Source organism: Pteropus medius, unplaced genomic scaffold (genome assembly GCF_902729225.1).
Source record: "Pteropus medius unplaced genomic scaffold, Ma_sr-lr_union100, whole genome shotgun sequence".
NCBI lineage: Eukaryota > Metazoa > Chordata > Mammalia > Chiroptera > Pteropodidae > Pteropus > Pteropus medius.
Genome location: NW_024351735.1, coordinates 2811638 through 2828845, shown reverse-complemented (window position 1 = coordinate 2828845; position 17208 = coordinate 2811638). Strand labels below are relative to the sequence as shown.

At 32.2% G+C, this 17208-nt stretch overlaps 1 protein-coding gene across 1 annotated transcript in view; it reads left to right on the top strand.

Annotated features, from left to right (window-relative positions):
- The window catches only part of TNKS (tankyrase), a 176742-nt gene that overhangs the window by 136922 nt on the left and 22612 nt on the right, over nucleotides 1-17208 (top strand). Inside the window, exons 13-17 of the mRNA XM_039846461.1 lie at nucleotides 7098-7177; nucleotides 10287-10432; nucleotides 12201-12366; nucleotides 13720-13939; nucleotides 14227-14336. Of these exons, the coding sequence (XP_039702395.1) occupies nucleotides 7098-7177; nucleotides 10287-10432; nucleotides 12201-12366; nucleotides 13720-13939; nucleotides 14227-14336 (722 nt within the window). The remainder of the gene's footprint in view (nucleotides 1-7097; nucleotides 7178-10286; nucleotides 10433-12200; nucleotides 12367-13719; nucleotides 13940-14226; nucleotides 14337-17208) is intronic.

Here is a 17208-nt window from a genome sequence, read left to right as displayed (position 1 = left end):
TCAAACATAAAACTGATACAAAAATAGACACTAGTTTCTAAAGCCCCAAAATTAGATGAAATAACACAGTTCACTTGCTGAAAAATAATTAACTTGATACAAAAGAATTTTAATTTAATTGGCTCTTCTTTCTCATTTCTTTAATATTACCTGTGGATTATATCTGCTCCAGAATGACATAAAAAACTGGAAGAGTAAAATGGAGAAGGCAACAGATGAGGAATCAGAAGTCCTAGTTCTTTTTCTTACCTATAATCCAGTGGTTCTTTACTCCATCAGTCACAGAGCCCCTTTTGATAATGAATATTTTATAACATCCCCTTTACTATCTAGAAATGAATTAATAACTGATTTGATCTAATTATACATATACCTTCCAAATATATATATAGTAAATGTCCTAACTATAATATAAAGGGAAAAATGACAGTAAGTTACAATAAAATAATTTATAATTATTATAATAGTAATCGCTTGGACATGACTACACTAAAAGACAAAAATTGACCCTATAAATTTCTGAATGGCCTCCGAAAAGTACAACCCAATTGAGAATCACTATTAGACACTGAAGTAGAGGACCTTTCCAGACTTACGGAGATCAGGATTTATGTTTTTAGAGCTGAATCAGAGTTAACCAGCCTCATAAGAGTAACACTGTGCCACATTGTGAAAGCTATTATTAGGATTTATTTTCCTCATGCTAGTTCCCTCTTATCCTGATCATTCTACTTCAGTCTTATATGGTGGTCTTTAGACAGTTGAAGTAAGACCTGTCTAGGGCATCTTCACTATCAAAACAAATAAGATCTAGCTAAAGGAATGAAATTTCCTATTATTGAATTTCAAGCCTGAACTATCAAAAACAGGACTTCAATTAACTTTCTGTTTCTACAAAGCAATAGTACATTTGCTTAAAGAAGATAAGCTTTCTTTGACTGAGAAATATTTCTGCCTTCTCAGTATATTCTTATAATTTCTAAAAGGTGTGATTTTTTGTTAAAACATTCTAAATTTTTCTCTTAAACTTTTTACTAAGAACGATTTAGTACTGAATTTTAAGTTAGTTTCTATAAGTTGTAACCATAAATCAAGCAAACATATAGCTGTTACATCAAAATTTTTAACAAGACTATACATAATTATTAGAGATAATTTATGAAATGGGCAGAGGAAAGAATTGAATAAATTGAGCAGATTAGATTCATTAATGCTTTTATAGTGTCTTCTAAATGAATGCGGTTAGAATATATGACTCCTGGTAAAAGATAAATACTGTCTCACATGTGAAATAATTTTTTAAATTTATTTATTTAAATTAGTTTCAAGTATAGAATGCATTGGTTAGACATCTATATAGTTCATAAAACGATCCCCCCAATTGCTTCCTCCCTCCCATTGCCCTCCACCTAGCCCCTCATATTAATGCTGACACTATTCCCTCTGCTGTGCTCCCCATCCCCGTGACCAGCTATCAACTACTAATTTGTACTTCTTTAACCCTTCACCCCATTCTCCCAGCCCCACAACCCTCTCTCCCCTCTGTTTGTCACCAAATTGTCCACTATATGTTAGTCTGTTTTTGATTAGTTTTTTTCTTTTTGTTGCTTAGATTCCATATATAAGCAAAATCATATGGTATTTATTTTGCTCTGTCTGACTTATTTCACTCAGCATAATAACCTCTAGGTCCATCCATGTTGTTGTTAATGGTAGGATTCCATTTTTTTTTGTTTTTTTTTTTAATGGCTAAGTAATATTCCATTGTATATATGAACCATAATTTCTTTATCTAGTCGTCTGTTGATGGGCACTTAGGTTGCTTCCATATCTTGGCTATTGTAAATTGTGCTGCCATGAATATTGGAGTGCATAGATCTTTACAAATTATCGTTTTGGTTTTCTTTGGATAAATAACCAGAAGAGCAGTTGCTGGGTCAAAAGATACATCCATTTTTAATTTTTTGAGAAACCTCCATCCTGTATTTCCTCTTTGGAGAAGCATCTGTTCAGGTCTTCTGCCCATTCTTTAATTGGATTGTTTGTTTTATGTTGTTGTTGGGTTGTATAAGTTCTTTATATATTTTGGATATTAAACCCTTATCAGATGTATCATTAGCGAATATCTTCTCCCAAACAGTCAGTTGTCCTTTTGTTTTGTTGATGGTTTCCTTTGCTGTACAAAAACTTTTTAGTTTGATGTAGTCCCATTTGTTTATTTTTTCTTCTGTTTCCCTTGCCCTAGGAGATGAATCTCCTCGAAAAGAAATTCCTGTTAGTAATATCACAGAGTTTACTGCCTATGTTTTCTTCTAGAAGTTTTATGGTTTCTGATGTTACATATAAGTCTTTAATCCATTTTCAGTCTATTCTTGGATACGGTGTAAGAAGGATAGTCCAGCTTCTTTTTTTTGCATGTATCTGTCCAGTTTTCCCAGCATCATTTATTGAAGAGACTATCTTTACCCCATTGTATATTCTTACCTCTTTTGTCATATATTAAGTGAGCATCTGGGCATGGATTTATTTCTGGGCTCTCTATTCTGTTCCATTGATCAACGTATCTGTTTTTATGCCAGTACCATGCTGTTTTGATTACTGTAGGCTTGTAGTATAGTTTGACATCAGGTAGTGTGATACCTCCAACTTTGTTCTTCTTTCTCAAGATTGCCGTGGCTATTTGGGGTTTTTTATGGCTCCATATAAATTTTAGGATAATTTGTTCTAGCTCTCTGAAAAATGCCATTGGTTATTTTGATAGAGATTGCATTGAATCTATAGATTGCTTTCGGTAGTATGGCCATTTTAACAATGTTGAGTCTTCCTACTCATGAACATGGTATATGAACTTCCTACTCATGAACACGGTATGCTTCCATTTATTTGTATCTTTTTCAATTTCTTTTTTCAATGACTTATAATTTTCTGAAAACAGATCTTCTCTCTTCTTGGTTAATTCGATTCCCAGGTATTTTATAGTTTTTGACACAATTGGAAATGGGATTGTTTTCTTAATTTCTCTTTCTGAAAGTTCATCATTGGTGTATAAAAATGCCACTGACTTCTGAATATTTATTTTGTAACCTGCTACTTTACTGAATTCATTGATCAGTTCTAACAGTTTTTTAGTGGAATCTTTGGTGTTCTTTATATATGGTATCATGTCATCAGCAAATAACAAGAGTTTTACTTCTTCCTTTCCAATTTGGTTGCCTTTTATTTTTCTTTCTTGTCTTATTGCTGTGGCTAAGACCTCCAATACAATGTTGAAGAGGAGTGGTGAAAGTAGGCATCCTTGTCTTATTCCTGATATTAAGGAAAATGCTTTTAGCCTTTCCCCATTCAATATGCTGTTAGCTGTAGGTTTGTCATATATGGCCTTTATTATGTTGAGGTATGTTCCCTCTATTCCCACTTCGCTGACAGTCTTTATCATAAATGGATGCTGGATATTGTCAAACCCTTTTTCTACATCTATTGATATGATCATGTGGTATTTATCTTTCGATTTGTTAATGTGTTGTATCACATTAATTGATTTGTGGATATTGTACTAACCTTGCATTCCAGGAATAAATCAAACTTGATCATGGTGTATGATATTTTTAATGTATTGCTGAAACTGGTGTGCTAATATTTTGTTGAACATTTTTGCCTCAGTGTTCATAAGAGATATCGACCTATAGTTTTCTTTTTTTGTAATGTCTTTACCTCGTTTTGGAATCACATGTTAAATTTTTTGATCATTCTTAAAAATTGATTTGTTAGGTAAAACATCATAAAGTTAATTAAATGCTTAATTTAGTATGTGCCAGAACTTTTTAGTTTAATTCTTCATATTCGTTATTGACCTGGAAAGATAATACAAACAATATAATTATATGGTAGCATCTTGTCCTTAGAAAGATTTTTTAAAAGGGGAACTTCTTCTTGTTTGGAAGAGGATATAATTTTTTAAACTAATATTTCTACGAGAAACTCGTATGTCTATAGTCTTTGGAAAATGAACTAGCTGAACTTTCCAGTTATATGTACATTAAATAATCCAATTTCCAGTTATCTCAATAACAACTTCTTAAAATATGCACATATCATATATATGATATATAGTAAGTTGTTGGGATTCTGTTCTGGGTAACATTTTAAAGATTCATTTGAATATACCTGTTAATATCAGGTTTGAGAGCCACTTTTAGAAATTTTCACTTTCAGCTCCCAAATCTGTAGTTGCCAACAGTAATAAAGTTTTAATTGTAAACTGGCAATATTTATGTCAAAATTAATGTCAGAGTAAAGAAAATAGGATAAGCAGTTCTTTATAAACAATCATTTTAAAACATTGTTTTAGAAGTTTGACTTTTTCTGAAGACCTGCTTTCTTTAGACCTGCTTTGTTCAATTGGTAGCCACTAGCTACATGTGGCTAAATTTAAATTAGTTAAAATTTTTAAATCTGTTCGTCATTTGTACTACCCATATTTCAGGTACTGAATAGCCACACATGGCTAGTGGCTATTCAGTACCTGAAATATGGCTAGTACAAATGACGAACAGATTTATTAGACAACACAGATGAAGAATATTTCTAGCATCGCAGACAGTTCTTTAGAACAAATCTTGACATGAATTCTTCTGATTTATATCTCAAGTTATTACATTGCTTTTACCTAATCCTTTATAGAAGTGAGGATTTGAGGATTTATGAAAGCTAAATTAAATATTAAAATCCCCATTTACATTTGTACCTTGAAATAAGCCACTGATACCTATTGCCAGTACTATAGTCTAGTACTAGCTAAACAGGCAATCTACAGGAGATTTTTTTAAAATCACAAACTACCTTTCAGCATTTGAAACTTTAGATTGTTTGTTTGTTTTTTTAATTCTGGTGACCCAGAATAGAATCAGAGAAAAAATTAGAAGCCCATCTCTAACATTTGACCCTAGGTGAAATATTTAATTTCATACTCTGCAAAAGCCAGTGTGCATATAAAGGATTTGACTAATACAGTATTTTGCATATCAACTAGTCTTTTGCCTGTTTCCTTTTTAATTTCCTTTTTATATTCTTTTAATTGTGCACTCTTTGTATAAAATTGCTGGACTGGGTGTATGTCCTTTCAGCTAATACCTTGTTCACGTTGTTTCTAGAAATGAATCTGTTCTGAGCCTATTCAGGATTTATAATGGATGCAAAACTCTATAACTTGGATAATACCTAATCAGTATCTTTAAGTAACTTTTTTACTTTCTACTTTTTGACTAGGACTAAGAAATTCTCATAGTTCTCAGAAGCATTCTTATATTTGCATGAAATTTTTTGATTGTACGATTATACCATTTTGCAAATCAGTCTACATCAAGACCTGTGTGCCAATTTCAAATAGTTCTTAGAGTTAAAAAAATTCAGCTATATTAATTGTATCCCTCAAATGCTAGGAGCTGAAAATATTCAAAGTTCTACTTCTGTATACATAATTGTTGTTTTATTCTGTTGAAATGATAAACTAAAAATATTACCTATAAATATCCAAAGGCTATTTCAGTGAGTTTTACCAACTGCCAGAGTCACTGTCATAGAGGCATAATATACACACCTACAAATGCCATCAATGTCATGCACAGTTAGAATGGAGGCATATGAGACATGAAAGAACAGAATAAGGGCAGGCAAAGAAAGAGCTATAATTTGTCATACACATTGACCCCAATATGAAATAACATGGAATTCACTTCAGCAAATGCTTTCTGAATACTCCCCATGTTAAAAGGAATATAAAGATAAGCAAGACCCGATTCCTTTCCTCAACACTTCCATAAACTAACAAATGTAATATACTCCCTTTTAAAGAAAAATAGTTGTTAATATTTCAAAAAATGTACTTCAGTATATGAAATATTCTCATCTTTCCTCTTTAATTTTAACATTTTATCTGCTATTATTATTATGACTAAATAAATGCTGTTTCTCTTATGTTGAAGAGTTCTTATAACTTATTCTGTAAAAGCCTCTCCTGAATTAAGCACTATAAACTATAAAGAGACAAAGTATTTTGAAATCCAAAACCTTTTTTTTTTAGCATCATTAGATGTTCCTATTTGGACAATGGACTCGGGAAATATGTCAGATCATATGATAATATCTTAAATCTGAAAGAGAATTTAAGGGAAACCAGCACTCACTTTATAGGTGTAAAAACTAAGCTATTAAGTGATTTGTCCATCATCACAGTTAATAGAGCCTAGTCTAAGTACAGGTCTCCTGGACTTTAGTCCTTTTTTGTGTTATCTGAGTATGTGTACACATGTGCACTATAAAAGCCACACTTAATGTCCATGAATGTACTTCGAATGATCAAGTACAGATTGTTTTCTTTAAAAACCTTTTTTTTTCAGGCCAATTTGTAATGAAATTTTGGGTTTTTTTTTATTGGATTAATCAAAACACCTCATTTGTTAGCCTCATACTTGTAGCCTCATACTTAACAACCTGATGTAATTATATTCTACTTAGCATTTGTATCATACCTTCCAATTTTAGACATTTTATTCAGTTGCATTTCCCTGAAATCATTCAATAAATGTGAATTAAAATTTTATATTAGTAGGCCTTTTAAGATCACTGATATTAGGGGTAGTACTTATTGTTTCAGTCGAGGAAATTGAGGCCCAAAGAAAAAGCTAAACATTAAGTACTGAAAGTTGAGTGGCTTCCCTCGGTTTACATAACAAAATCCATGGCAAAGCTTTTTGCTATAATACTTTGTAAGATCAATGTATCATGAAGATGTTCTCGATCTCATGGTCCTGTTTCTTTATGCCTCTTTGCCAAGTTCTGTCCAGAAAATGTGAAGGACAGAGTAGTAGGGATGGAGAAAGATAAGTGTGTCTTACAATTTATTTAAATTTGGCTTTGGATGAGATAGATATATATTGAAGTAAGAAACCACTTATTTCTTATCTGAAAAAGACTGGGGAAAAACCCTATGTTAGACCTTAGAATCTGACCCCTTAATCTCTCTCTTTGCATAATAATTTTCCCTCGTTAACTACTTTATGATTTCTTAAAAACCAACAGTAATCCTTCCTTTTATGTAGAAAGTACACCAATACGTACTTCAGATGTTGACTATCGACTTCTAGAGGCATCTAAAGCTGGAGACTTGGAAACTGTGAAGGTAAGTCATTGCTTTTAATATCTTGAGTAGCATTGTTGAACCTTTTCTAACGCAATTCATTTTAAGCTTGATAAGTGAAACTACTCAAATCCAAACAATGAAAGGAATGAACAGAGTAGATCCATAAACAGGAGATATCTTTAACCACAAAAGATTTACTAGTATATGCATTATATCCATTAAGCCACTGTTTTAGTCACTGTTCTGGTTATGTGAAAGCTCTTTTATTTTCATTTATATTAAAGTGTTATTTTTGGCTGCATTCATAAATTTCTAAGCTAGCTCAAGCCTAGATAATATTACAGTCATGTTTCAAAAAATGTTTCTTGAGCTTTTCCAAGAGATTCTCATATTTCCTCTAGAAACCTTTATGATTCTGGAACCATTTGGAATTATTTATATGCAGAAGATAGATTTTGTTTTCTCTATAACTCTGCTTGCCAAGAAAATTTTATCAGTTTTGTTTGGTATGGAAATGATGGTTATAGATTTAATGTTTATCAGATAAAAATTTATTCTAATATCAAATATGCTTTTTAAAAACTCACTTCCTATCTACAGTCATTCATATAGGGATGAAGATAGTAGAAAGGGGTATGGTTTTGGGTTTTATTTGGGTGTTGGTCTTGTGGTTTTGTTTATATTTCTTTTTATTTATTTTTTTAAAGAAAGGCTAATTGCAATATTGTATTGACAGTTATGCCAGGTTACCTTTTACATACTAAATGTTGCCACTTCTTATTAAGCTCTATTTTTGTGATTTTTTTAGTAAACTAATTTTAGCACTCTTGATGACATACATTGGTTGAAAATGACAGTATTTTCTAAGCTCTGTTGTCTAGAAATTTTATTTTTGTTTCAATATGCAGCTCATTTTATAATAACATCTGAGTTATTTAAAGAAAAATAGTAAATATCAGTTGGAGTAACCACTGGGGAGAAATTTTAAAGTTTTATTAGATTTAAAATTATGTATTTGTTCTTAAAGATATTTTTATCATTTGAAGTGTATCCTAATAAAAGAACATCTTTAATATGAAAATGGCCAGACTCCTTTTCTATATCGCAGCGTGATAATCTCAGCACTAGCATTGCTACTATGTGCCCATCATATTAATAGTTTATTTTTAATGTAACAAAGTAATATAATTCAATTTGTGTTATGTATAATTGGCATATATACTGTAGCTTTCAGGTTTCCTAAACAGTCTATTTACAATAAAGGCCAATTTTATTTTTATGAATGGAATTGAAGTGGCAGAAGAAACCAAAGCACAAATTAAGTGAAAATTAATTGTGATTGATTTCTTTTACTAGAGGCTTTAGAAAGTATTAGATATTAGGTATTAGAAGAAAAGGCTGTTTGCTGAGTAATATGTTTGCAATTATGAAAAGCAGGTAGGAAGTATATAAAATTGCTTTATCATTCAAAAAGAATGTAAAACAACAGAGAATAAAGAACTTCCAAATATTAAAAAGCAAATATTTAATAAGCAGAATGGGCTTTTATTTTTGTAACCTGGCAAAATCAGTCCTTCTTTCCCTCCCTCATCCCTATTTGGCCAGTATTCTCTGGAAAAATAAATAAATTCAGAAGATAAAAACCATAAGAAAAAAGTAGCAGCAGTATGAAGCAGCTTCAAACATCATTGGTGTTCACTACCAATTTTTGCAGCCTTTTTAGTTTATGTAGTAAGTTCTTCATTTCTATTTAACTTTATTTTTTGGATCTCTAATTTAAGTATTAATATAGCCACAAACTCACTTGTCATGAAAAGATAGGATATTTGACCTGGCCAGATGACAGTGGCTCTTCAGAATTTAGAGTCTGGTGTTTTTCCACATAGAGTTGATGAAATTATAGCCTCTCTCTTATACTGTCCAGACTTCTTTCTGTCATGGAAAAATTATACCACCTGAAAAGTCCTGTTTTTACCCACTAATGTGAAAACCCTTACTTAGACTATCAGTTATCTTCCAGGTTCTTAGTTTTTATGTAACAGTAGCTCATTACAGTGGCAGAAGCGGCAGCAATATTGTCAATACCTAGAAAGCCCTTGCCATCATAACTTGTAGCCTAGAAAATGCCACTGTTTTCTCTGCTTTTTTGACTTGTCGTCTTTTCATTGCCTTTCTTCTTATCCCTTCCCTAAATTCCGGTAAAGAAAGTAACCAACTACGTAGCAAAGAGATCAAGAGATTAATAATCAAGAAAACAGGGTTTGGGTCCTTACCCTACCCCTTACCAACTCTATAGAAAAGGATATCACTTAACCTCACTGGGTCTTGGTTTATTTATCTGTAAAATAGAGATAATGATCAGCATCACAGATAGGTAGTAATTCTCTCACTGAAAGAACGAGTGTTTTTTTATAAATTGTAAATTACTGTTCAAATATTATAATTCATCTATCACCACTTACAATGCAGCCCGAGAGTCAAAAGGAGAAAAGAAGACAGGAGAGGTTTGGAAGGAGAAGGAAGTAAAGGCCAAAAACTAGAATATGATTAGAAATAGTTTGACTTGTAGAGTTAGACAAACATCCCCTAACAATCAAATAAAGCACTGTGGACTGAATGGTTTTGTTGTAGTGGATCAAAGGGCCAAGTGGGTAGCCCAGGCAGAATTAATATAATTTTTCCAGAGCCTTTTTGCTTGCCACGTCAGAGAAGACAAGAACTCTGGGTAGTTCTGCAGTCAACCTGGATTTGTCTTATTTGAGCAAAGGATGGCTAAGTACAAGCAGACATGCTATGACAAGCAGTCTCAGGAAGGAAAGCCTTATGAAGATTTAAAAAAAAAAAAAAGGAAGGCATCAGTTGCCTTGCAAATGCTTGCTTTATTATGGGTTTTTCTTTTTGATTAAGATTTTGACCAGGAAATGTTAAAAAAGATTTGATTGTTCTCTAAGCAGTAAGAATATTAATAGAGACTGTAAAGACAAGCACAGTGCTGATTTTTAAACATCACTTGTATTATCTAATCTTTTGAAAATAATATTCATTAGAAAATAATAATTTAAGATACCTACAATATTTTGGAGCAAAATCTAATAAGTAAATATTATTGTTCTTTTTGTATTCGTCTGTGTGTATGTGCCATAAAAAGCAACTTTGCAGCTCTCAAAATGTGAATTGCAGAGATTTGGAGGGCCGGCATTCTACACCCCTACACTTCGCGGCAGGCTATAATCGTGTGTCTGTTGTGGAGTACCTTCTGCACCACGGCGCCGATGTCCACGCCAAAGACAAAGGGTATGTGTTAGCATTTAGCTGTTCAGGATTCATTCTCTTGAGACTTAAAAGAATTATTTTAATATTTTTTAAGGCTTTGATTTTTTTTCTGCTTTTAAAAAATAATGCATTTTTTTAAAGTTTAAAGCATAAATTTAAACATTATGAAAATGTACAGTATACAAAGTGAAAATTCCCTATCACCTTACCACCTAGAGATTACAACATTAAAATTTCGTTCTAATCCTCCCGAAATTTTATATGCACATCCGGGTGTGCATGCTATGGTGGCAGCGGCGGTGGTTCTAATGTAAATGATGATGCCATTCTAGTCTGCTTTGCAGTTTTCTTTTTTCACCCAGTAGTGTATCTGGAACATCTTTTCATATCAGTACTTAATAGTTCGTCTCATCCTTTTAATGCCTGTACAAAATATTTCATTGCATTGTATGAATGTGTTTCTATAGCCTATAATTTGTTTATTCCTTGTTTTGTTATTGAAAATATATAATCTCTTCCAAAAAGAAGCCATTCATCCCAAAGTCATCAGTATTAATAAAAACATAATTTCACTTTTTACTATTTCAGATATTCTATATTCTTATATTAGTTTACTAAATTATTTCTGTTTATCTAGACAGAGTTTTTAAAGCATCCATGGAAGCTATTTAGAAATGCAAGAAGGAAGCTTTAACTGAAATGAGCCTCCGTATTCTGAGTTAATTTCATATCATCTCAAAATACAAATAAGCAAGTACCTTTCTGTACAGTAACATACCAGAGTGCTGTAGAATTAAACCACACAACTTAGATTTCAATTAACCATTATAGATGTCTCTTTTATCACATCAGACATGAGTATTCAATATTATCACTAGCTCTTTCAGAGTGTTTGTTCTAGTGCATTGAGAGCAACCAACATTTGTTTCTATTGCCTATTTTAGCATATAGTATTCTGACCTCAAAACATTTTTTAAAAATTTAAAAGGCACTGATCTCTCTAAATAAAAGGGCACTTGGCACCTGGTTTTTGCCATGTCTTAAGTGCAACTTAAACTTACTCTTTTAATGGACCCTTTTTTATGGGAACATTTTTTGCCCTTTTAGAATGTCAGCTTCCTTCTAATCAGAACTCGGAGTCATCTCAGAATAGTTTGTTCATAATGAGGCAGCCAGATTTTCTCATCTGTCAGCTACAGGGTTTATGGTTTGACACCATTATTTTCCTTACTGAAGTTCTGTATCACTTATATTTTGAGTTTTCATTGCTTGGCACCTAACTATTTAAACCTATGTACGGAAACCAAAAGTAATAAAAACCAAAAACAAAAGGTAGAATTTGCCTAAATAAATAAGCTAAATTACATTGTATATTTTATAAATAAGCATACCGTTTTCATGAGGAAAACCCAAATGGAAGAAAATCTGAGCGATGATAAACCAGAAACCACTTTGTACTATTGTTTTAAATTACCTGAATGAAACCTCAATTAAAAGTATTGTAATGAGACCTTTTTCTTTGGAGATATATATGTATTTTAAGAATAAGGATTGCTGTGAAATTTATATCTATCACCAAGAAACTAGGGAAGTCCTTATATTGAAAGAGACATTTTTTGAAATTATTAATTCTTATTTGGAAATGGATGACTATATCTTTAAAACCAGAGAATTTTATTAAGTGAGTGTTTAGTATAGTCAGTGTCATAGGAGAATTATATCATTTTTACTGTAAGCATTTTAACTCAAAGATGTGTTATATGTCTTTAAAATAATTTTTTTTGTTTAGTGGCTTGGTACCCCTTCATAATGCTTGTTCATATGGACACTATGAGGTAGCTGAGCTTTTAGTGAGGCATGGAGCTTCTGTCAATGTGGCGGACTTATGGAAATTTACCCCTCTACATGAAGCAGCAGCTAAAGGAAAATATGAAATCTGCAAGCTCCTTTTAAAAGTATGTAATTTTAAAAGTTGTGAAATATAAAGTAATTTATGGTTAGTATGTATATGTAAAATTACATCAAAGGAAATTATTCTGTTAAGTATCATAAGTGCTATGGAGACAGCTTCCATTTTCCATTTTAAGGGGATGTTTAAGTGTGATAGCATGATACTTACATAGCATTGAGTAGTGTCTGGAGTGCCTTACTGAACTGATTTGATTAAGTTCAGTTCATCACCATTTATCAAGGAAAGAGTTGAATCAGTTTGCATTACTTATCTAATACTAATGGTATTAATATCAGAAAACATTTGTACAAGGAAGTAACAAGTTTTTTGATCATTTGTTTTTTTTCTTACTGGCTCTTTTATTGTTAACAAACTCATTTCTCATTAAATTAAACATATCAAAAAAATTATTTTAATATCAGATTTTTATTAAAATATAAGATAATCTCTAAACAGAGTTGTTCATGAATTTTGGGAATATACATGAAATAATAGAAGCTAGTAATTATATGAAACTAACTCAATAATTTTGTGTTCTTTTTAAAGGATATGAAAAATGACCAAAGTATATGTAATTTTCTCTCTCTCTTTTTTTAACTAGATTAAAATTTATGCTGGTTAAGTATAAATCAAATTCTTCTGCCACCACTTTTCCATTATCAAATATGTTCTTATGAGTCTTGAGAATAAGACTGTATGTGATACTCATTTTATTATCACTAATTAGTAAGAAATAGCTTTCGGGTTACTGTGAATTCATTGTCTAACTTGATTCTTCCAAATTTCTCCAGTAGGCTAATGTTATTAATACATTTATACCTAAGTTCATGATAGGTGTTAAGACTTACAATGAAAAAAGATATTAAAATTACCAAACTTTCTTTGTATTGATTGCATTTAAAATTCAGTATTTTTTTCTACCTGTGTGTCTTCCTCTTCTCACTTATTTTTCATGATATCTACTGAATATTTTTATGTAATTGAAATCTTGTCAAAATTAACATTCTTAATGGAAGAGGTCATTCTTAAAAGGAAAAGACATTTCCAAATACATCTTGGAGCCTGTGAAAGTCTATCAGATGAGAACTAAAAGGTACTCAGTACTTTACCCAATTCACCATCACCATTGGTCCTGAGGCTTGGGACTTTGATTGAGAAGTAGTTAGAAAGCTGATCCAGTATATTGCTATGTAGGGAATTTGCAAAATAAAACAGGATATTGCCTCTGTTCAAAGTACATGTAGAATAGACATCTTTCCTTGGATAAGGGAAAGTGAAGTTAAAAGTAAACAGAAACAAGCAAACCTTAAGAAAGATCCTACAGAAAATACAAACCCCATTTGCCTTTTCTTTGCAGCATGGAGCAGATCCAACTAAAAAGAACAGAGATGGAAATACACCTTTAGATTTGGTAAAAGAAGGAGACACAGATATTCAGGACTTACTGAGAGGAGATGCTGCCTTGTTGGATGCTGCCAAGAAGGGTTGCCTGGCAAGGGTGCAGAAACTCTGTACCCCGGAGAATATCAACTGCAGAGACACCCAGGGCAGAAACTCAACCCCTCTGCACCTGGCAGGTAAGCATCACCAGCACTTTCAAGTCTCATTGTCCTTTCTTTGATACCTAATAAGATTAACAGGAGATGAAAGAAATGCTGAGCATAAAGAGTACTATTTAGTGAAATGCTTTCAGTTAATATAATTTTATATAATGTCTTTATTATAAAGACTCTTAATTATGTGATAACAGTATTAGCTTATAAAGCAAAAAGTATTCAGACTTTAACATTTTTCTGATCCTTATTATTTTTATACTTTTTTTTTTTTAACAGCTGACATGTTTGTCTTTTTTTTCTCTTAATAGCAGGCTACAATAACCTGGAAGTAGCTGAATATCTTTTAGAGCATGGAGCAGATGTTAATGCCCAAGACAAAGGTGGTTTAATTCCTCTTCATAATGCAGCATCCTATGGGGTAAGCATGCTAAAGTTCAAGTCTAGAAACTTTGCTGCCATTTACTGCTTTATTAAATGTATACTATACATGAAGTGAGTAGTATCTAACCAATAGCATAATCTAGCACAATTATAATCTCCTCAGAGTGTTTCTAGCCTTCCCAGTTAAGCTGAACTATCTTTTGGCCAGGGACCATGCTTTTTGTAACTTTTTGGTCTTTTCAACATTATCTAGCACAATAATAGGTGCGTAATGGCTGCTGAGTTAATATTTATTGATGCAGATAATAAACCTTAACTTTGCATCGAGTAGATTTTAGAAACTGTAAAAGCCAGGAGGTTCTTTTTTAGGCATGGAAATTGTGGTTGCTTATATTTATCGCCAACATTTAAAAAATATTCAAATAAATGGTTGAACTGTTAGTAGATGTGGTTTCATAGAGTTTGAATGACTAGCTAAAACCCCACAAAGTCCAGAGTCATTCTCTCAAAGCACTTAAACTGTAATCATCAGCTGAAAGTAGACTAAGAGGAAGAGGAATGTATTGCACTGCCTCGATGCCATTTGTTGAAAATGACTGCCTGGAAGTCACCAAGGCCCACTTCACACCTGATGAATCACACAGGAATAAGATGCATGCTCATGTTCATCTACTTAGTACCTGCTTGACTATAAAAATCCACAGATGCCAGATTTTACATACTAGGGGTTCTCACAGTTGGAGAGGACAGTTTCTAGATTTGCCAAAGTCTGACAAACTATAAAAACTAGTCACTGTAATTTCCATATTCTCTTAACTCTCTTCTTCCTTGCCCTTTATAATGAGAATATCTTCATCTTCTCATGCCCCCTTACAAAGACCAAGAATGTTTCTCTTTTTTCGACTTCCTTCTTACCTTTCTTAAATTCAGGCCCACACAATGTTTTTACATCATATTTATCATTTAAAGCATTTTGTGTTGAAGCTGGGTTCTGAAACCATATTAAATTGACTTTCTCCTGGAAATATTCCAAGAGCTTAGTCCTTTTCTAGACCTTCTAGTTCAATACTTTGTTCATATATTATATAGAACTGAGCTGTAGCTTATTTATTGCATTTGTCAGCCTTAAATTTCAGTTACTATTTTTGCCCTAGTGGTGTAGCTATTTAAAAGACTTACGAATTGTGTTTTTAGCATACTTGGGTAGTAATAGACTCCTTTATTGCTCTTTCAGATGTTTGTCAGCAAATTGAAAAAGCATGTAACTCGTTTCTCTAAGCATAAATTATAAATTCAATATAAAGAAAGTTTAAGGATACATATCATAGATAGAATTCATTTTACACACACACATAATTTTCCTTAGACTATCTAATTTTGGAAACCTATTGAAATTAGTCTACTAAATTATATTATTCTGCCGATATACATGGGAGTAGAATAAAATTAATCATCAGAAACACAATTTAAATAGTCTATAACCTTATTGTAGAGTAGCTTGAAATTATTCCATGCTTTTGGGTTAACCGAACAAAAATAGCTATTCTTTTCAACATATATCTTTGAATAAAGGAGATAAATTACTGGGTTTTAAGTGACTTTGATAGTATATTATATTTAAAAATTTTTAATACTACTCAGAAAAAGTGCCTTTCTTTTTTATTTTTATTTTTTGAAATGTCTTCAAGAGAGCAAAGACTGTCTTAAGGAAAATATAAAGAAACATGCCCTAATTCCCATCTTGGGATATTTCTGTCTTTCTCTTCCCCATCTCTTGTCCCATTCTCATGAAAGTCAGCTTCAAATAACTCAGTATATCACAGCTGAGCAACATCATGAGTTAGAAATTTATTCTCAACAGATAATGTGCTCTTTAGTTAATTATTAAAAGTAATCAAATATGCCAGGAAATATCCATGAAGAACCCAAATGTGCCAATTGCACAAAATTAGAGAATATTGAAGTTGAAATGGATTTCAGAAATACTTTAAATGGTAACCAAACTAGCATCCCTAAATGTATTTATAAGAATAAGTTATTTTTATTCTTTTCAAAAGCCTAATCATGGAATCATTATTACCTTTCTATAATCAATTGTCTTTTTTTCTTTATGCATTTTTTTAAATTTTATTTTATTATTAGTTTCAAGTATACAGTACATTGGTTAGACATTACTACAGTTTATAAAATGATCTTCCTAATTACTCTTTCTCTCCTCTGGCTCTTCACCTAGCCATTAGGTAATGCTAACTGTATTCCCTATGCCATGCTCCCCATCCCCATGACCATCTATCAACTGCTAATTTGTATTTCTTTAACCCTTTACCCCATTCTCCCAGCCCCCAACTCCCCTCCTTTCTGGCCATCACCAAATTGTCCTCTATATTTGTGAGTCTTGTTTTTGCTTAATCAATTATCTTAAGCTTATTTTATAAGGACTTTTGGGAAGAAGCTAAAAGCTTTTGCTATACAGAACTTATTGAGAGAACCTACTCTCCTTGAAACTTTCTCCTACATTGTTTTTCATGGCCCTGCCTCTTTTTAGTTCTTCTACGTTCTTATTGCCCCTTTTGTCTGCCACTCTCCTTTCCCAAAATATCATTCTCAAGGTTTTATCCCCCTTGTGATCATCTTTCTGTATTCCTTTTCTTGTTGAGCTCATTTATCGAGTAGCTACAACTGTCAACTCAATATTCCATTTTGTCATCCCCCTTGAGTCCCTACACCCAGTGCCAAGCACTTAGTAGGTATTCAGGAAATATTTGTTTGGTGGGTGAGTGGATAAGAGAGAGTAAGTGAATAAATAAATGATGCCCTCTTATCTGTGCTCCAGCCTTTTATGTCAAACCATTTACATCATTTGATCCTTTATCTCAAAAACTATGTACCCCGAGTGAACCTTGTCTTTA